Consider the following 21,716-nt stretch of genomic DNA (forward strand, 5'->3'; position numbering starts at 1 on the left):
CAGAAATACTGTCCAATCTGCCACCGTACACCCCCCTCCTGCCCCCCCCACAGAAATACTGTCCAATCCGCCACCGTACATCCCACAACTGCATCCCCACAGAAATACCGTCCAATCCGCCACCGTACACCCCCACAGCTGCTCCCCCACAGAAATACTGTCCAATCCGCCACCGTACATCCCACAACTGCATCCCCACAGAAATACTATCCAATCTGCCACCGTACACCCCCACAGCTGCTCCCCCACAGAAATACCGTCCAATCTGCCACCATACATCCCCTTTCCTGCTCCCCCACAGAAATACTGTCCAATCCGCCACCGTACACCCCCACAGCTGCTCCCCCACAGAAATACTGTCCAATCTGCCACCGTACACCCCCACAACTGCATCCTCACAGAACTACTGTCCAATCTGCCACCGTACACCCCCACAGCTGCTCCCCCACAGAAATACCATCCAACACTCACTCAGTACAACACCAGGATAAACTTTTCAGTTTGCCTGCTCTGATCAAAAAGGAATGGGTTGTCACCTTACTTCTTTTCCTTGTCTGAAAGGATCTTACAGCAAATACTGAGAACGTCCTCCAAGGATTCTTGTGCATTCTGCAATTTGTTGGCTCCTTATTTCCCTCAATAAACACTTTCTCAGTTTAAATGCAGTCCTGCCCATTCTAATGCCAGACTCTCTTCAATATCTTACCCATTTAGTATCCCATCCAATCTAATTGCAGTCTCCTCTTACTCCCTCCAGAGAGTGCAAGGCTATCAATTGAAACAAAAAACTCCAGATGCCAGAAATCTGAAACAAAAACAGAAAATGGTGGGAAACTGAAGGATCTTCAGCCTGAAATTTTAACTCTTTCCAGAGACACGGGTGTGTATCGCCACAAATCATTGAAGACAGGACAACATTTTTAAAAAATGTTGAAGGCATTTTGGTCTTTATTATTTGAATAGCACAAAAGCTACTTTCAGAAAACATTGTCTAAGACTCAGCTGATACACTGTCCAATTTTGAGCAGCACACTTTAGAAAGACTTAGAGGAAGATACAGTAATGATTTTGTGGATTTATTTTGTCCACACTGCTCACTACCTGAAACCTCATTCATTTCCCAGTGCTCGATTGTTGTACCAGGAATGAAGGACTTCAGTTTGGAGATGTTGGATAAGCTGGAGTAGTTCCCTCTCAAGCAGAGCTGTTAACAGGAGGCTTTATATAACTGTTCAAAATCATGAATGGTTTTTGTAGAGTCAAGAATAAAAACTGTCTGCAATGGCAGTAAGGTTGATTAACAAGAAAATGCTGTTTTAAGATGATTGACAAGGTCCAGAACTGATAGGAGGATTTTTTTTTAAAGAAAATACAGCAAGTTATTGTGATCTGGAATACATCAGCCACAGTTGATTCAACAGCAACTTTCAAAAGACAATCGCTTAGATGCTTGAAGGGAATAGAAGTATTATAGTGTCTGGGGAAGAGCTGGGGTGTGGGGTTACAGGTACACAAAGAGCTGATAAAGGCTGTCCCCAGTAACAAACACATTTCCTTTTTACAGACATCCTTAAATCAATTTTGTCCATAATTCAAAAATGCAGATGTATCACGCAATATGGTAACCATACCATCACAGTATTGTAAATGAAGCGCATCAAAAACACGTAAGAATGATAATCGGGCAGAAGATACAAAAGCCTGAAAGCACGTACCACCAGGCTCAAGAACAGCTTCTATCCCACTATTATAAGACTATTGAACGGTCTCCTAGTACAATAAGGTGGACTTTTGACCTCACAATCTACCTCGTTATGACCTTGCACCTTATTGTCTGCCTGCACTGCACTTTCTCTGTAGCTGTGACACTTTACTCTGCATTCTGTTATTGTTTTACCTTGTACTACCTCAATGCACTGGGTAATGAATTGATCTGTACGATCGGTATGCAAGACAAGTTTTTCACTGTACCTCAGTACACGTGACGATAATAAACCAATTCAATTACTAAAAGCGGGGGGGGGGGGGGGGAGGGAGAGAGAACAAGTTTTCTGTTATGCGTAGGGACGAATGTATGTTCATCAGACCTTTGAATTTAATATTATGGAAACTCGTTCATATGTATGGGTATCCATAAGCCAACCTGGGGACAGCCTGTATAGCCATGATTGGCCAAATAGTCTTCTCCTGAATTCCCAAAGCTGTCAGCTTAATAGTCTTTCATACAGATTTAGGTCAGTTGTATCTACACTTCCAAAAAACATGTAATTATAATGTAAAATAAATATTATCTCAAGTTGCCAGCAACCAGTTTAAAGTGATTATTCCAGTAGTCTCAGCTCTTTCTCTGAGTTAACCTGCCTATTCAGCTGTGTGCACTGTAATGTGATTTCATTCCTGAGCTGTTATGGAAGTGTTTGACTTGATAGGATCCTGCCCTGCCTGGATAACTCCCCCCGTCTGTGTCTCAGAGACTTTCAGCTCTGGAAGGTTTTCACTTAATCATTTTCTAAAGAGAAGAAACTCCTGTCAGCTGGAAGAATGGTAAGTCCTGTTGGACAAAATCAATCGGAAGAATGCTTATTTACATAAATTCCTGCTGCATTTTGTTGAAAATTCTAAAGTTGTAATGAAATCCAAACTTAAAATCTGTCAATCCGCATCTAAATCGGGAGATCCTTTCAATTCTGTATCTTTGCTTCATTCTTTTAAAAATATTCTTGCAGATTGATAAACCCTTGTCCAAAAACCCACGTCTACACACGGTTACTGTTACCGTTGACTAACGTCACCAAACCTGCACAGTTAGAACTAACCAACACACCAAACTGCAAAGACCAACAGATGTGAAGCAGATTGTGTAGCTCCTGTAGAGATAAGTGATCAGATATAACAGCACAGATGATGAGTGAATAGATGTAGAAAATAGATAAATGGCAAATAAATTCACTGGTTGACAGAAACATTGAGTTCTAGTTTATGAAAAGACAGCGTAAAGAGCCTTACATATGGCACAGAAGTTTCTTGGTAACAGATTCAACCAAGGAGGCTACTGTTTTGCATGAATTCTGTTCAGGTCATGTTGTGTAAACTAGTTCTCATTAGATTTCGCACCCTAAATATCGCCTGTTGGCTGCAAAAACTTGGGAAGTTCAGCAGTTATAAAAAGCAGAATGTAAATGCAAAACCATGTATTCTTTTCAGATGGCTCAAATACAAACATTGTTGTGATATTAAAGGCACACGTGTGGCTGAGGCACATTTAGTATTTCTTTGATGACCATCATCACGTCGGTCATTAATGCCCTGGTGGTGCAGACACTGAGGTCATCTGGAGGTGCCCACCATTATGGAACCAGCGGTGGTTTTTATTCCATTGAATAACCGGAAAGGAATTTATTCTTTGAGATCATTGTCCAGGCAGCTAATGATCTGGGGACACAAGAGACTGCAGATGCTGGAATCTGGAACAAAAACCAAACTGCTGGAGGAACCCAGCAGGTCAGGCAGCATCTGTGGAGGGAAATGGATAGCTGACATTCTGGGTTGAGACCCTGCATCTGGATAAATGAGCTGTATGGACTGCAACAAACCAGCATGGCAGAGGCCCACTTCCCCAGACCCATTTCTATTGGGGAAGTGGAACTCAATACAGCAAACTGACTGGGGAATAGGTGCAGGGTCTGCAATTCCCAGCTGGAAAAGCATCAACGGTGGCAGAAAGAATTTTTGAAGCACAGTTACTGTTGTTATGGTGACAAGTCCAATAGCCAAATTGCACTCACTTTGTAATTAATCACCCAGATTTTTGTGCTGCTAGACAGAACGCTCTGCTCCTTTTCAAACAGTGCCATTTAAGGCCATCTTACAAGGAAGATTGAACCTCTAAAAAAACCCAGCAGAACAGCAGCAATGTGGTCAACCATCTTCAAACAGCTGGACAGATAGAGAAAGAACTGTGAGCAGCAGGAAGAGGGGCACACAATGAAAAGCTCCTCCATTTGCTTCTAAATGGTAAATCTTGAAATTTCCAAAATTAGTAAGGATTGAACTCGTCATAAAGAAAGCCTCTCCTCATGAGTAATGAATGATCAAGGAAAACTACTTTTCTTTAATTCAAAAGAATTAAACAACAGCTGTCTATTTGGGTCCTTTTTTGCTCCGTTTTGTGTTCATTTATCTCAAACATTTTCCAATTCTGATGAAACGAGTTCACTGCCTGTGCTAGTGACCATTTCCAGCTTCTTCTGTTTTGATTATAGTTGATCACATTTGAAGCAGCATTATAAATTCTGCAGCTTCCTTCAGTGTTCTCAGCTAGGGAGGCAAGAAACACAAAATGGTTCATGATTTTCTTTGTCATCGAGTAGGCTATTGGCACGTGTAAATCCTGGATGAGATCAGGTTTGGCTGCAGGGCTGTACATAGTCAAACTGACTACCGAATTCCACTGGCAGGTGAAGAATAGGCTTTTGAATGAAGCACTAGACAAATACCAGCAAGAAAATGAACAGAATAAGCACATCTCAGACACTGGTTTCTGTCTTCTGGAATCAGAAAAATAAGCAGAATACAGCATGTGAGGCTCATACAGGGAAATGATGACACAAAGAAAATACACTTTAATTTATTTGGCTTGGCTTACAAAATATTACATTAATTATCAACTTCTTCTGCATAATTTTTCAATTTCACACTGAAATTACATATATTCTATTTTAGGTGGACACTGTGTTTCTCCCCTGTAACGACATAACAGTGTTTCTCACTGAGTTCCATTGACAAAATACAGAATAAGTTAAACAAACTTTCCATTTAAAAATAGCATCCATATTGCTTTAGCATACAGTGTGATCCAAAATATCGGGAGCACAATGCCATAAAAAAATCAGTTGAAATAAAGTTGAAGTCTGCTCAATTCAACTTCGTGACATTCAGAAAAAATGCTAAGCAGGGGGCTTCTAATTTCTGATCTTAAAACAATGATACAGAAAGGAATCATGCGGCTCATTTAATCAGGATTCAGCACTGAACAGCATGCCCTGTATCGAAGGTTAAAGTCTTTTCCAGCTTGTGATTAATTACAATATCTTTTTGAAGTGGGCTGAGTGTTAAACAAAAATGTCAAAACTGTACCATATAGGATAAGAGCCAAATGACAACTGCTGAAATTAGAGTTACATCTGAAAGTTCTTGCACAGGCTATCTAACATGGACAACCAGGTGAGCAAGTTAAAGCAAAATATGAGAGAGTTATTTAAAAGAAAGCTAGATGCTGTGAAGGGCTGTGTAGGAACAACTGGTTCCTCCCGATGAAAGACAAGCTGAACATTCTTCGCCATCTATTTTGATTTCTAGGATTTGCGTGAAGAATATAAATAGCAAGTAATTTCAAAGCAGGCATGAAGCATCTGAACTATTACATCCACCTTTACAAACAGTGCTAGGGAACAGTCCCATCAGCTATTACGGCACCTCAAGTTTCCCCTACAAGGAAACACAGAAGGGGAAGAACAGCATCCTATCATTTTATTTATTCAAAAAAAAGGATAAAAATTAAATTTTATTTGTTCACCATCAACCAGTCCATTAGTTCTTTCCCTTCATTTATTTTCCAGACTTCAAAGAAGGATTTCAATTTCTCCCTGCAAGAAACAATGATAACAGGGTGACAGATTGTACATGTTGCATTAAGATTCGGCTGTAATTTCTACAACAGAGTGCAAGTGTTAAGAAGATTTCATGTCTAATTATACGACTTTCTTGGAAGCCATAGTTTAAATCCCACAATCATGTGGTAACAAAATCCTGTAATTACAAGTCATAAAATCCATAAACAAAAACAACTTGAGCTCGCATAAATATCAGTCAACAACCCTGTACATCTCAATGTGGCATCTGATACACGTTGTTGTACCTTTACGCAAGGGCTGAACATTCAATCTATCCAGGCTAGGAGTGGGGTTTTACAACCACCAGCGGACATGTACCTTATTAGGGAGCACCCTGGAACCAGAAATATGTTAAATTTTCATAAATCAAGACAAATGTCATTTAATACACAACTAATGGACTGTTGTTTGTAAATCACAGTTTACTGAAGAATTTGAAGTGGTTCTGAAATGTAATGGTTAGTATATTTGTATAACAGCACACATTCATCCATCACCCATGTATGATATTACTACTGAAGACTCAGATGAAGAGAAATATTCCAACTTTGGAATCCTCTGGCCCTGAGGGGCAATATGGAGCATTAGCAGGAAAGTAGAGCTAAGGTTTGGATCAGGCATGATCTAACTGAATGACTAGGCTGGTCTGTAAACCCAAACTCCAGTCCCAACCAGTCCCATTGATCTACACTATGGCAATAACGTAAAGAAAACCAGGATACTGTGGCAACCTCTGCAGCATCAATGTGATTGAAATGCTAAAAGAAAAATCAAATTACTTAATAAAAAAATCCTTTCAACAAGTGTTGTTAATGTTAGTTAAAAAGTGACAGAGAAAGGGGCCGTATAGGCTGCTAATGAGAAAGAACAAGGATGAAGCATTTACAGTAACCAACATTTGCCAAGTTCAAGTTCATTATGTTTTCGAAGACGAGAAGGAAAGCAGTCTGGGAAATCTATGAAAAGCTTTCAAAGGTCTCTTGGGTAGAAACAAACTGATTATTGACATAGTGGTTTCCACTTTGAAAATCAGCTTCTCAGTGCCTGAAGATAATTAGCTACTTACAAAACCCTCACTGGAAATCTTGTGTATCCGACAGCTCACAGAACAAGCACTAAATGGTGGAAATGAGTACATGTGGAAATAGCAAACTTTTGGAAAACTGCGATGTACAGCAGTTAGGACATCAGAGTGCAAAGTGATAGGAAGAATCAGAGACAACCATGACTCACCAGCATCTCACACTTCTGAGTTATCACACCCATACTTCCATGGGCATTCCATTGGTCAAAAACATAACCAGAGGTAAATTACTAACTCTGGATCTTAGCATCACTATATTCTGGTTGGGGAAGTGGGGAGAGGGAGAGCAACACTTTACCGGACAACCTGTCCCTGTACCAGTCAATGTTTGCTCACCATCTTCTGTTAACAATAGTGGTGGTTGAAATTAGTACTGAAAAGAAATAACTAGATTTTTTAACTATTTGATTAATTGAAATAGAAATCTATTCCATTAAGTGGAGATGAAATAATCCTTGAATATTGAAGACATGAATGATTTACAAACTCCCATATTAATGTTATTTATACTATGACAAGGTCCTTAATGGCAGGCCAGTCTGGAAGGTTAGATTGGGTTCATAACTGGCTCAGTGGTAGGAAGCAGAGGGTGAGGGTCGAAGGTTGTTTCTCAGACTGGAAGCCTGTGCCTAGTGGTGTGCCACAGGGGTCGGTGCTCGGACCTTTCCAGTTTGTAATTTATATAAATGATTTGGATGTGAATGTACAAGGCACGGTTAGTAAGCTTGCGGGTGATACATGGTGTTGTAGATACTAAAGGTTATGAAAAATTACAGGGGACCTTGATCTGCTAGGTATGGGGGCTGAGGATTGGCAATCCAAATAAATGTGAGGCATTGCACTTTGGGAGATCAAACCAGGGTAGGACTTATACAGTGAATGGTAGGGCCCTGGGAAGTGTAACGGAACAGAGGGACCTAGGAGTGTAAGTGCACAGTTTGCTGAAAGCAGCTTCACAGGTAGGTAGGTGGTGAAGCAGGCATTTGGCACGCTGGCCTTCATCAGTCAGGGCACTGGGAAGTTATGATGCAGTTATATAAGATGTTGGTGAGGCCACACTTGGAGCACTGTGTACAGTTTTGGTTGCCCTGTTATAGGAAAGATGTTTCTAAACTAGAAAGAGTGCAGAAAAGATTTACCAGGGTGTTGCCTGGACTTGGGGCCTGAGTTACAAGGAGAGGTTGCGTAGACTGGGACTTTATTCCCTGGACCGTAGGAGATTGAGGGGTGACCTGATAGGGGGCATAGACAGGGTGAAAGCACATAGTCTTTTTCCCAGGGAGGGGGAGCTAAAAACAAGAGGGCAGAGGTTTAAGATCAGACATAGAAAACCCACAGCACAATTCAGGTCCTTTGGCCCACAAAGCTGTGCCGAACACGTCCCTACCCTAGAAATTACTAGGCTTATCCACAGCCCTCTATTTTACTCAGCTCCATGTACCTATCCAAAAGTTTCTTAAAAGACCCTGTCGTATCCACCTCCACCACCGTTACCGGCAGCCCATTCCACACACTCACCACTCTCTGAGTAAAAAACTTACCCCTGACATCTCCTCTATATCTACTCCCCAGCACCTTAAACCTATGTGCTCTTGTGGCCACCATTTCAGCCCTGGGGAAAAGCCTCTGACTATGTACCCAATCAATGCCTCTCATCATCTTATTACCTCTATCAGGTCCCCCCTCATCCTCCGTCGCTCCAAGGAGAAAAGGCCGAGTTCCCTCAACCTGCTTTCATAAGGCATGCTCCGCATCCCAGGCAGCATCCTTGTAAATCTCCTCTGCACCCTTTCTATGGCTTCCACATCCCTCTGGTAGTGAGGTGACCAGAACTGAGCACAGTACTCTTAGTGGGGTCTGACCAGGGTCCTATATAGCTGCAACAATACCTCTCAGCTCCTAAATTCAATTCCACGATTGATGAAGGACAATTCACCATATGCCTTCTTAACCACAGAGTCAACCTGTGCAGCTGCTTTGAGTGTCCTATGGACTCGGACCCCAAGATCCCTCTGATCCTCCACACTGCCAAGAGTCCTACCATTAATACTATATTCTGCCATCATATTTGACCTACCAAAATGAACCACTTCACACTTATCTGGGTTGAACTGCATCTGCCACTTCTCAGCCCAACTTTGCATCCTATCTATGTCCTGCTGTAACCTCTGACAGCCCTCTATACTATCCACACTACCACCGACCTTTGTGTCATCCGCAAACTTACTAACCCATCCCTCCACTTCCTCATCCAGGTCATTTATAAAAATCACAAAGAGTAAGGGTCCCAGGACAGATCCCTGAGGTACAACACTGGTCACCGACCTCCATGCAGAATACGACCCTTCAACAACCACTCTTTGCCTTCTGTGGGCCAGCCAGTTCTGGATCCACACTGCAATATCCCCTTGGATCCTATGCCTCCTTACTTCCTCAATAAGCCTTGCAAGGGGTACCTTATCAAAAGCCTTGCTGAAATCCATATACACTACATCTACTGCTCTCCCTTCATCAATGTGTTTAGTCACATCCTCAAAAAATTCAGTCAGGCTTCGTAAGGCAGGACCTGCCCTTAACAAAGCCATGCTGACTATTCCTAATCATATTATACCTCTTTAAATGTTCATAAATCCTGCCTCTCAGGATCTTCTCCATCAGCTTACCAATCACTGAGGTAAGACTCACTGGTCTATAATTTCCTGGGCTACCTCTACTCCCTTTCTTGAATAAGGGAACAACATCAGCAACCCTCCAATCTACAGGAACTTCTCCCGTCTCCATCGATGATGCAAAGATCATTGTCAGAGGCTCCGCAATCTCCTCCCTCACCTCCCACAGCAGCCTGGGGTACATCTCATCTGGTCCCGGTGACTTATCCAACTTGATGCTTTCCAAAAGTTTCAGCACCTCCTCTTTCCTAATATCTACATGCTCAAGCTTTTCAGCCCGCTGCAAGTCCTCACTACAATCCCCCAGATCTTTTTCCGTAGTGAATACTGATGTAAAGTATTCATTAAGTACCTCCGCTATTTCTTCTGGATCCATACACACTTTCCCACTGCTGCATTTGATAGGCCTTATTCTTTCACATCTTATCCTCTTGCTCTTCACGTACTTGTAGAATGCCTTGGGGTTTTCCTTAATCCTGCCCGCCAAGGCCTCCTCATGGCCCCTTCTGGCTCTCCTAATTTCCTTCTTAAGCTCCTTTCTGTTAGCCTTATACTCTTCCAGATCTCTAACATTACCTTGCTCTCATCAGAGATGAGAGATTTAAAAGGGACATCAGGGGGAGCTTCTTCACACAAAGGGTGGTGCGTATTTGGAATGGGCTGCCAGAAATAGTGGTTGACACAGGCACATTAGCAATGTTTAAAAGCCATCTAGATAAGTCCATGGATAGGAGAGGTTTAGAGGGCTATGGGCCAAACACGGGCAGATGGGACTAGCTCGCTGGGCAGCACAGTTGGCATGGACGAGTTGGGCTGAAGGGCCTGTTTCTGTGCTCTACAACTCTGTTTTTTTCTCAGCCTTACAGGCACAGATATGATATTTCACCAGGATATCTCAAACAGGACTTTCTAGCCCCAGGAACCAACAGTACCTGCCCAAGCCTTCTGGTCATTATTTTAACAGAGGTGCAAGGTCCCTATTGCTGGGACCTTGCAGAGAATGTGGAGATGATTTTCTGTACTGCTGCAGCTACAGAGATATTTTCTGCAGCCACTTACATGGAAACTGGCCAAGAAAAGGTGAGTGACCAAATATGGAAGGCACAAAGTTGGCCCACAGTGAGCAGTAACAAAACGTGCAGCTATGGAGAAATAAAAACATCGGACCTGACCCTTTCGCTCCCGGAAAGTGATGAATGACGAGAAGGATTAATGCTGCATAAGTAGGGTACAAGCAGGTTGACCTACTAATAGCCCACAAAATGGAAAGCAAGGCACCAGAAATAACCTTACATTGGACTCAGATTTTGGCTGAATCATACAAATCACAGTGTGACTGTGAAATGAGCTACGGACTACTGGCAAAGAGCACTGCATAGTTTCTGGCCCCAAGTCTTTATAGCAGTTAATTTCATGTCCAAACCTGCCTTAGTCTGAACTTCTCCCCCACTAGGACAAACATCCTATCCCTTCATAACTTCAACATCACTATTGAACAGCCTTATGAGCTTCCGATAAAAGAACTCCCATATTTCCAAATCTTCCTTCATTTTTGTACTTCCTCAAACTGGAGAGTATCCTTGAGCCAGCACCACACCTCTCTACTGACCCATCGTCTTTCCTGTGGCATAAACTCAAAACAGGACAAAGTTTTCCACAGATTCCATGTAGCTATCATTAAGGAAGAAATAGTGAGACATCTGGATAGAAGTGGTTCCATCAGGCAGACACAGCAATGGATTCGGGAAGGTCAGGTCCTATTTGACCAACTTACTGGAGTTCTCTGAGGATATAATGAGCGCAGTGGATAGAGGGGAACATGTGGATGTTGTATACTTGGATTTCCGGAAGGCGTTCGATAAGGTGCCACATAAAAGACTTAGCCATAAAATAAGGATGCATGGAGTTGGGGGTAATGTATTAGCATGGACAGAGGATTGGTTAACCAATAGAAGGCAGAGAGTTGGGATAAATGGGTGTTTCTCTGGTTATCAATCGGTGGTGAGCGGGGTTCTGCAGGGGTCGGTGCTGGGCCCACAACTATTCATGATATACATTAACGATTTTGAAGAGGGGACTGAGTGTAGCATACCTAAGTTTGCTGATGAAACTAAATTGAATGGAAAAGCACATTGTGAAGAGGATGCAGAGAGTCTGCAGAGAGATATAGATAGGTTAAGTGAGTGGGCAAGAGTCTGGCAGATGGAGTACAATGTTGGTAAATGTGAGGTCATCCACTTTGGAAGGAAAAATAGAAGATCAGATTATTATTTAAATGGTGAAAGATTGCAGCACGCTGTTGTGCAGAGGGACTTGGGAGTGCTTGTGCATGAATCGCAAAAGGTTGGTTTGCAGGTGCAACAGGTTAGCAAGAAGGCAAATGGAACGTTGGCCTTCATTGCTGGAGGGATTGAACTTAAGAGCAGGGAGGTTGTGCTGCAACTGTACAGGGGACTGGTGAGGCCACACCTGGAGTACTGCGTGCAGTTCTGGTCTCCTTACTTGAGGAAGGATGTACTGACTTTGGAGGCGGTGCAGAGGAGGTTCACCAGGTTGATTCTGGAGATGAGGAGGTTAGCCTATGAGGAGAGATTGAGTCGACTGGGACTATACTCACTGGAATTCAGAAGAATGAGAGAGGACCTTATAGAAACATATAGAAAGGGATAGATAAGGTAGAGGCAGGAAGGTTGTTTCCACTGGTAGGTGAGACTAGAACCAGGGGACATAGCCTCAAGATTCAGGGAGAAAAGATTTAGGACGGAGATGAGGAGAAACTGCTTTTCCCAGAGAGTAGTGAATCTGTGGAATTCTCTGCCCAGGGAAGCAGTGAAGGCTACCTCATTAAATATAGTTAAGACACAGTTAGGTAGATTTTTGCATAGTAGGGGAATTAAGGGTTCTGGGGGAAAGGCAGGTAGGTGGATCTGAGCCCATGGCCAATCAGCCATGATCTTATTGAATGGCGGAGCAGGCTCGACGGGCCAGATGGTCTCCTCCTGCTATTTCTTATGTTCTTATTCTCCATTACAGTTTACCTTTTATATAACCTTGTCAAACAGCCTAATATTCCATTAGACCCAAAAGAATAATCTAATGAATGCAAGTGTTGATTTTCAACACTTATGAACCTCAATACGCATATTCAGCTGTTCTGCATCAAATAGCTTTCTCTCTTTCAAAGTAAAATTATAACTTAGTTTTTATTTAAATAAGAGCAGAATAAATCACCTAAGAATTGCTGATATTAACCGCCACCTGACATTTTTTGACCATTCCAACAGTTTACAAATATCACTCTGTGGTGCAGTACGTGTGTGTGTGTGTGTGTGTGTGTGTGTGTGTGTGTGTGTGTGTGTGTGTACACACACATATACACACACACACACATATACACACACACACACACACATATACACACACACACATACACATACATACACACACACACATACATAAAAAAATATGACACCACTGTTGTTGGCAGAATCTCAGATGGCGATGAGGAGGCGTACAGGAGTGAGATAGATCGGCTGGTTGAGTGGTTTACAACAACCTTTCAACTTGCGTCAGTAAGACCAAGGAACTGATTGTGGACTTCAGGAAGGGGAAGTCGGGAGAACACACACCAGTCCTCATTGAGGGGTCAGCGGTGGAAAGGGTGAGCAGCTTCAAGTTCCTGGGCATCAACATCTGAGGATCTATCCTGGGCCCAACACGTTGATGGAATCATGAAGGCGGCACGCCAGCTAGTGGTTCTATTTCGCTAGGAGTTTGAGGAGATTTGGTATGTCACCAAAGACTCTCATAAATTTCTACAGATGTACGGTGGAAAGCGTTCTGACTGGTTGTATCACCACCTGGTATGGAGGATCGCAAGAGGCTGCAGAGGGTTGTAGACTCAGCCAGCTCCATCACAGGCACAACCCTCCCTAACTGAGGACAACTTCTAGAGGTGCTGACTCAAGAAGGCAGCATCCATCATTAAGGACCCTCAACATCCGCGAGATGCCCTCTTCACTCTACTGCCATGAGGGAGGAGGTACAGAAACCTGAAGACACACACTCAACGTTTCAGGAACAGCTTCTTCCCCTCCGCCATCAGATTTCTGAATGGTCCATGACCCTACGAACACTACCTCATTATTCCTCTTTTGCACTATTTATTTATTTTAGTAATTTATAGATTTTGTCTTTGCACTGTACTGCTGCCACAAAACAACACATTTCACATCATGTGTCAGTGATAATAAACCTAGTTCTAATTATCCTCAAAATTACTGGGTGAAACCTGGTGCTGGATAGCCCCTGCGGTAACTACAAATGTACCTGTTGCGGGTTTGCCACTGTGAACTCTCCCTCCAGAGCTGATGTACTTGCAAAGCCTGGCATGGGGGCAGTCACATTGCAGCGGGGGATGGAAGGGTCCGAACAAGGCCCAGAGTCAGCTGCTTAAAAACTTGACAGCTGGCAGTATCATACCCCCAGCATTGCCTGTGTATTTCCAGCATTTAAATGTTAAATCAAGACCAAAGCATTCTAAAATGAGTAAAAACATTTTCAATTCATTGACTTTAAAATGTAAATTACCTAATATTTAGCAAGGTCCTTAGCAACCTTTAGATGCTGTTTAAATGAACGGACTTGCTGTTCCTGCAGCACAGGCTCGACAGATAGATTCCCAGTGTAGGTGCTGGTGAACTGCCATAATTCCACACTCTGCCACATGCCAACATTGGACTTACTGATGGGAAATTACTTGTCAAGAGCAGCAAGCAAGCTGGGTGCTTCCATTTTTGCAGGAGTTGCTAATTTGGCAGAACTCGTACAGAAATGTTCAGCAAACAATCGCTGGCATTTCCTGCCAGTTACTGTTTATATTGTCTGCAAATTCCAATACCATTTCCTCTGGACCAGTACCAAAAACACAAAAAAACTCATCGCCAAACTCCAATACCTGGGACTCAACATCTCCCTCTGCAACTGGATCCTTGGCTTTCTAACCAACAGACCGCAATCAGTGAGGATAGGCAGCAATACCTCCAGCACGATTATTCTCAACACTGGTGCCCCACAAGGCTGCGTCCTCAGCCCTCTACTCTACTCCCTATACACTCACAACTACATGGCCAGATTCTGCTCTAACTCCATCTGCAAATTTTCGTATGACACCATCGCAATGAGCTGAATCTCAAAGAACAATGAGTTGGAATGGAGGAAGGAGATAGAGAGCTTAGTAACATGGTATCACGACAATAACCTTTCCCTCAATGTCGGCAAAACCAAAGAGCTGGTCATTGACTTCAGGAGGGGGGGCAGTGCACACGCTCCTGTCTACATCAATGGTGCTGAGGTCAAGAGGGTTTAGAGCTTCAAGTTCCTGGGAGTGAACATCACCAATAGCCTGTCCTGGTCCAACCACGTAGATACCATGGCCAAGAAAGCTCACCAACACCTCTACTTCCTCAGTAGGCTAAAGAAATTCGACATGTCCCCTTTGACCCTCACCAATTTTTACCGATGCACCGTAGAAAGCAATCTATCCGGCTTGGTACGGCAACTGCTCTGCCTGGGACCCCAAGAAACTGCAGAGAGTGGTGGACACAGCTCAGCACATCACGGAAACCAGCCTCCCCTCCATGGACTCTGTCTATAGTTCCTGCTGCCTCAGTAAAGCAGCCAACATAATCAAAGACCCCACCCACCCCGGACATTCTCTCTTCTCCCCTCCTCCCATCGGGCAGAAGATACAAAAGCCTGAAAGCACGTACCACTAGGCTCAAGAACAGCTTCTATCCTGCTGTTGTAAGACTATTGAACAGTTCCCTTGTACGATAAGATGGACTCTTGACCTCACAATCTACCTTGTTAGGACCTTGCACCTTATTGTCTCCCTGCACTGCACTCTCTCTAACTGTAACATGTTATTCTAGATTCTGTTATTGCTTTTCCCTTGTACTACCTCAGTGCACTGATGTGATGATTGATCAGTTTGGATGGTATGCAAAACAAAGTTTTTCACTGTACATTTGACAATAATAAACCAATCCCAATTCTAAAATTCCACCATCTCTTTCACTGAATTTTCCAACTGCAATGTTCTTCTCGAAGTAGGTATTCATAATTTTTTAAGATCATTACTGAATTTCCTTGTGTACAAGTCCTGATAAAATCATTTTACTTCCTTTAAGAACTCTCTCTGAATAACTTCCGGAGGACCCAAGGCCTTTGGGGACTTTCCATACACTGAGGTTATTAACTGTCAACTTCTCTGCAGAATGGAGAATGCTTTCACTCGGCTACAGGCCTCCATTTTTATGTAGCACAATTTAGGCAGTTGCTAAGGCCAATCAAACAATTATATACTAACGATTGGGGAGGAGAAGCCAGGACTTCATTCATTTACATGTTACATATTCTATGTTCCATGTACATGATGTGGACATTGCTTTGAGAAGGTGGTGGCGAGCTGCCTTCTTGAACTGATGCCATCCTGATAAAGGTACACCCGCACTGCTGGAATAAAACAACTGCAGTACAAACAGGAAATGCAGACTGGTCAGCACTTGTGGAAAGAGAAACAGAACCAGTGACCAGAAACTTTACCTCTCTTTCTCCCTTCCACACATACTGGCTGACCTGTTGCGTGATTCCAGCCCCTCTGTTGTTATTTCATTCTCCCCCAGTGCTGCTGCCTCGGCAGTTCCAGGACTTACAGCCAACAACAAAGGAAAAGTGATACATTTATGTCAGGATATTGTCTGACTCAGAGTAGTTGCAGACTGTGGAATTCCCAAATAGCTGCTGCATCTGTCCTGTGTGTCTCTATCACGCCACGTGGAAGGTTTCTATCTGTTGTGAACTCCAGTGAATAGCAGTCACAATTATTTTTTATTAGAGTATTGCCTGCCAGTTGTGTACAAATAGTGATGTTGATAATGCCAAACCCTGCATCTGAATGACAGCGATTGCAGCCAGTTGGGCTAATAAACACCAAGATTTGTGGAATATATGACATGCTAAATTTATAGCTTGCTGTCTGGGCACAGAACCAGCATCAGGGACTGACTGTCAATAGAAATGAAAGCTGGACTTTTCCGCACAGCTGGTCCACAATGTTGGTTTTATGATCTAGTGCAAACTGAGAACTCTTCTTTTTATGTAAAACACTGAAACTAAAAGGTATTGTTACTAACTCTTGCAAAAACAAAGTTAATATTTAAAGGAGAATGTTTACGTAATAACTTTGTTACAACTGCCCAAACGTGGGTCAAATGGGACGAGCTTAGATGGGCACCTTGGTCAGCACGGATGAGATGGTCTGAAGGGCCTGTTTCCGTGCTGTATTGCTCCAATTCTGTGAATGGCTTACTGGTGGAGGCATGACCAGGAATCCCTACAAATATTCAAACAACAGTGGTTTATTCCTTAATAATAGCTTATTCAATAAAACTATATTCATGCAAACTTGCAGAACCTATCATGATCTGATCATCCACATCTCCACGGGAGAGGGCTGGGGTTCTCCCCATTCATCGTAACATTCCAGGATCAAAGAGTTTTGGACCCAGCACTTAACAGAGAGATATTGAAAAATTCTCACTCCATTAAGCTTTCATTTGGATATTGATCATGTAAGAAAACTGTGCCAGAATAACGCTTGTTGTGTCATGGCTTGGTGTCATTTCAATTTACAGTTTCAACTAATGGATTCTTTAGTGTGACCTCTAACTTCTAAGTCAGAAACAGAGCCTGTGATACTCCTGGGATTCCACAAATTTACATTCCTATCTTTTATAGCTAGATTACCTTCGAATACCTTACATCATGGGTGATCACTTTCAAATGACACACATTTCACTATTGCAAGGCACCAATTCCTTCAAAACACAATTTTCAGAACTGATAATCTCGGAACATCTTGGGGGCTATGGTAAAAGGTGGTAGCCCAGTGCATTACTTTGGCTGGAAGAAAACAACTTGGGGTGGATAATATCATCAACATTGCCTCAGACTGGTGAATCTTCAGTAGTGTCATTTACCAAAATTGGATTCATGGTAGGAGTCAAATTACATTAAAATGAAATGAATTTTGATTTGACATTTTATGCACTGCACTTCCATTAACAGAACAAACTAAATGTTGATTGATTAAAAAAAACTAGTTTCAATTTTGTTTTATTTTAAAATTGTGCTTTGTCCCAGAATGCTGAATCAGTTTATCTAGCATTTAATACTTTAATACCTAGCAGCAGATTACTCTGCATCTGTCAGTGACAGCAATGCACTACACTGCACAACAGATCTACACTCTTTAAATACCTCCCTATGAAATAACACATTTCTTTTAACTATTCTAAATGTGTTCTCTCTCTTGTCATAGGGAGATAGGCTCAGCATTCATGAAACTAAAGATGGTCTGATGACATCCTTAGATACAAGCATGTATTCTTCAACATCAATTCCAAATCAGGGAGATATCGGCTTTTTAAAGCATGTGTATTTTAATGGCAAATTCTACTGGTTCATTTTTCACTACAGTTGCTCTGGTGAGCTTAATCTTTTAGCTAACATGAAAACCATCCAAGTCTAGAATACCATCATCATCTTGGGTGAGGACAGATTGAAATAGATATTTTTACTATGAACAAGGCATTTGAAAATGTAAGAAATTCCTATTAGCTCTGTGGAAGTGGCCTTGCCTCTTGGATAGTTATAGATAATAGTCATATTTCGTAACAACATTGAGTATTTGGTCCATTGAGTTTATGCCTGCTCTCAGAGCCCATCAATCCCACTCTCTGACTTATTTCCCTCTACCCCATTTCCAACCCCCAATTCTCCTACTACCCTTCTACACAAGGGTCAATGTACAGTAGCCCATTAAGCTAACAACCAGCATGTTTGGAATGTGGGAGGAAACCAGAGTACTGGAGGAAAACCAGGTGGTCACTGGGAAAAGTGCAAGTGCACACAGACAGCAGCTGGAGTTAGAAATGAATGTGTTGTTGGAAGCGTGAAAGAGCTGCTGTATCCAGATCATCACTTTCACCATCCATGTGGGGATCACTTGAAAGGTTGTTTTTGTGGAATTTCAAACTTGAGATTTTGAACAGTATGACCCTCCTCTTCCGAATGGCAGAAGAGTGGAAGTAAAAGCGTAAGCTTACCGGATTATTTTTTTAAGCAAAAACAATGTACAGTAATTGACCAGATCCCTTGACATCATGTGTCTCTATTAGCAAACTCTGTAGTACACCTTGTTAGCACATGAAATAATTTTAGAGAAATACAATAGGGAAAATCTTCCTCACCAAGGGTTTGATAGTGATTGCTTCTCATCGACTTATGAGAAGAGTCAAAAGTTTCAACAGACCAGTGCCCTTAAATAAACATGTGGTGTAGTCTGATCCCTTCTTTCAAGTATGAAAAAACTGGGACCAGAACGTGACTGCTTAAAGTAACTGAGAATAAGCCTCTGTTCTTGTTTAAGCTTAAGATCTTACACATATTCAATATAGAATTTGACCCATGAGCAAAGGTACTGAATAATTCAAGAGCAAGTGGCATGTAGGACTCTTTCAAGAGTAAAACCATTTCTCTCTCTCAGACCTACTAATTCACATTGTGCTTACGCAAGTTTTATTTTGTTGTGCAGCAATATAATTCTAGTTTTTTTGACTTATCGTCTAATTCTTTCCCTGTGGACTGCTGTCTCTGGAGGTGCTAATCAGGTAGATGTTTAACGATCCCAGTGTGAAGGGATCTCAGCGAGGGCGTATTCAATTTCCAAAGTGACTGCTTATTAAGATGTCTACCAGTTGTTCATTAGTGAGAATTGGCAGTGCTAGAGAGTCTATGATAATGGTTTATGTGATGCATAGGGAATTTTTATTTTAGTTACAATTGAGTTTGGGGAGCTTTAGTGCTGGAGATCTTTTGGCCTCATTTAGATGACACAGTTGTGATTTTTCATAGAAATGGAGACCCTTGAACAACAAAAAAGTACTTAATGATAATCTGTCTTCCTACATTGGAAATAGAAGGTCAGCTAAACATTTTGTGGATATGATGTGTAATGTCTTTAATCAAACAGAATAAAACAATAATTGAACAAGCCTAACTGTTACAGAAATCTGAAATGTGCTTAAACTTATTGAATACTGCAGACATTACAAACTAATAACAGATTATTCCTTCAAGCTGTGTGTATGCAAACTACAGTGCAGCTCTTCTGGCAGAATCACTTCCATGTCCAATGCCAGTCTTCATTATTACACAAGAACAGAAACAGGTGATGTAATTTCAACATTACATTTTGACTAGAGAAACAAAGGACTGCAGATCTAGGTGAAAAACACGATGATGCTGGAGGAACTCAGCAGGCCAGGCAGCATCCGTGGAGAAAAGCAGGCAGTCAACGTTTGGGGTCAGGACCCTTCTTCAGGACTGAAGATAGAAAAAGGGGAAGCCCAATATATGGGAGGGAAAAGCAGAGCAGTGATAGGTGGACAAAAGAGGGGAGGCGGGGTGGGCACAGGGTGGTGATAGGTAGATGCAGGTAAGAGTTAGTGATAGGCAGGCGTGGGGGAGGAGGGGAGAGCGGATCCACCGGGGGATGGGTCAAAGGTAAGGAGAGAGAGGGAAAAAAAAGGGGCTAGGAAAGGGAAGATGAGAAGAAGCACGGTGGGGGGGGGGGGGGGGGTGGGGGGGGGGGGTGTGGGGAAGGAGGGTGGGGATTACCTAAGGTGGGAGAATTCACTGTTCCTGCCGTTAGGCTGCAAGGTCCCAAGACAGAAAATGAGGAGCTGTTCCTCCAGTTTGTGCCTGGAATTCTCCTGGCAGTGGAGGAGGCCGAGGACTGACACATCAGTGATAGCACGTGCTCTGTCCGAAACTGTGATCTGCATCTCCCCGTTGCCGGTCACTTCAACTTCCCCTCCCACACTATCACTGATGTGTCAGTCCTCGGCCTTCTCCACTGTCAGGAGAATTCCAAGCACAAACTGGAGGAACAGCACCTCATTTTCTGTTTTGGAACCTTGCAGCCTAACGGCATGAACATTGAATTCTCCTACTTTAGGTAATCCCCACCACCCTACCGTGCCTCTTCCCTTCCCTAGCCCCTTTCTCTCCTCTCTCCTTACCTTGGACCCATCCCCCAGTGGATCTGCTCTCCCCTCCACCTCCGCACCTGCCTGTCACTGTCTCTTACCTGCATCTACCTATCACCACTCTGTGCCCACCCCGCCTCCCCCCATATATTGGACTTCCCCTTTTCCTATCTTCAGTCCTGAGGAAGGGTCCTGACCCGAAACGTTGACCGCCTGCTTTTCTCCACGGATGCTGCCTGGCCTGCTGAGTTCCTCCAGCATCATCGTGTTTTTCTTCTTCATTACATTTTGATTGCTGTTGAGAACACTGAAATCTCAACTACTAAATAAATATTTACAGGTAACTCGAGCTTCACTAACCATCGAGCACTAACATGCAATACTAATAGCAGAGTTACATGGTGTTTCATGAATTAAGCAGTCTTCCCAGTTTAGAAATCACGAAAAAATATCACAGCAAATAAAACCCTTTCAGTTACTATTAACCCATAAAAGATTTGCTGCAGCAGGGTAGTTCACTAGGTGTCCTGGTCAGCTACCTTCAAGCTGATAAGGGAATGGCCCTCTAGATCCTGGGTGATCAGTGGGATCAACAATTTATATTCTTGACCAACAAGTTCTAAGGAATGAGAAAGGAACAACAGTGTTGACAGAAAAGAAAGGTAAATTGGGGGCAGAAAGGGGGTAGGGGCAGAGTGGTTGAATGCTATTTTATGGATAAAGTTCCATCAGAAAATTGGTAATTTAACCTGGTAAATCTGCAGCTTCATGAAACTCACAGGGAGGATGAGAGCAAGCTGCTGTTTTCACAAGGCTGAAAATGTGGCAGTGCACAGCATTAACAACTTGTGGTGTTTCATAATTCATGGGTCTTTAATCCTTATCACATTTGTTTAGTAATTTACATATTAACAATGACAAGCAACATTGAATATATTCTGTGGCAACACAACTGCTAAATAGACTGAAATTTCTATGTGAAAATGTACTGTGTGCAGTAACTACAGCATGCTATCCAGTAACTGAGGGTCAAATTCTGCTGGTGGCTGGTTCTGTACAAAAGCATCAGCTAGCATCAGTGTACTTCGACTTGTGTCTACAGACTGCAGCGTGGAATGCTCTGGAGATCAAATATCAGCACATCTGATTTCCCACTCCACTGCTGCACTCGGTGCTC

General features: G+C 42.6%; 1 protein-coding gene across 1 annotated transcript in view; it reads right to left on the bottom strand.

Annotated features, from left to right (window-relative positions):
* Positions 1–4,619: 4,619 nt before the first annotated feature.
* Positions 4,620–21,716, bottom strand: part of msh3 (mutS homolog 3 (E. coli)) — a 209,193-nt gene continuing 192,096 nt past the window's right edge. Inside the window, 1 exon segment of the mRNA XM_052019597.1 lies at positions 4,620–5,645. Within this exon segment, the coding sequence (XP_051875557.1) occupies positions 5,564–5,645 (82 nt within the window). The 3' untranslated portion in view covers positions 4,620–5,563.

Source organism: Pristis pectinata, chromosome 7, assembly GCF_009764475.1.
Source record: "Pristis pectinata isolate sPriPec2 chromosome 7, sPriPec2.1.pri, whole genome shotgun sequence".
Taxonomy (NCBI): domain Eukaryota; kingdom Metazoa; phylum Chordata; class Chondrichthyes; order Rhinopristiformes; family Pristidae; genus Pristis; species Pristis pectinata.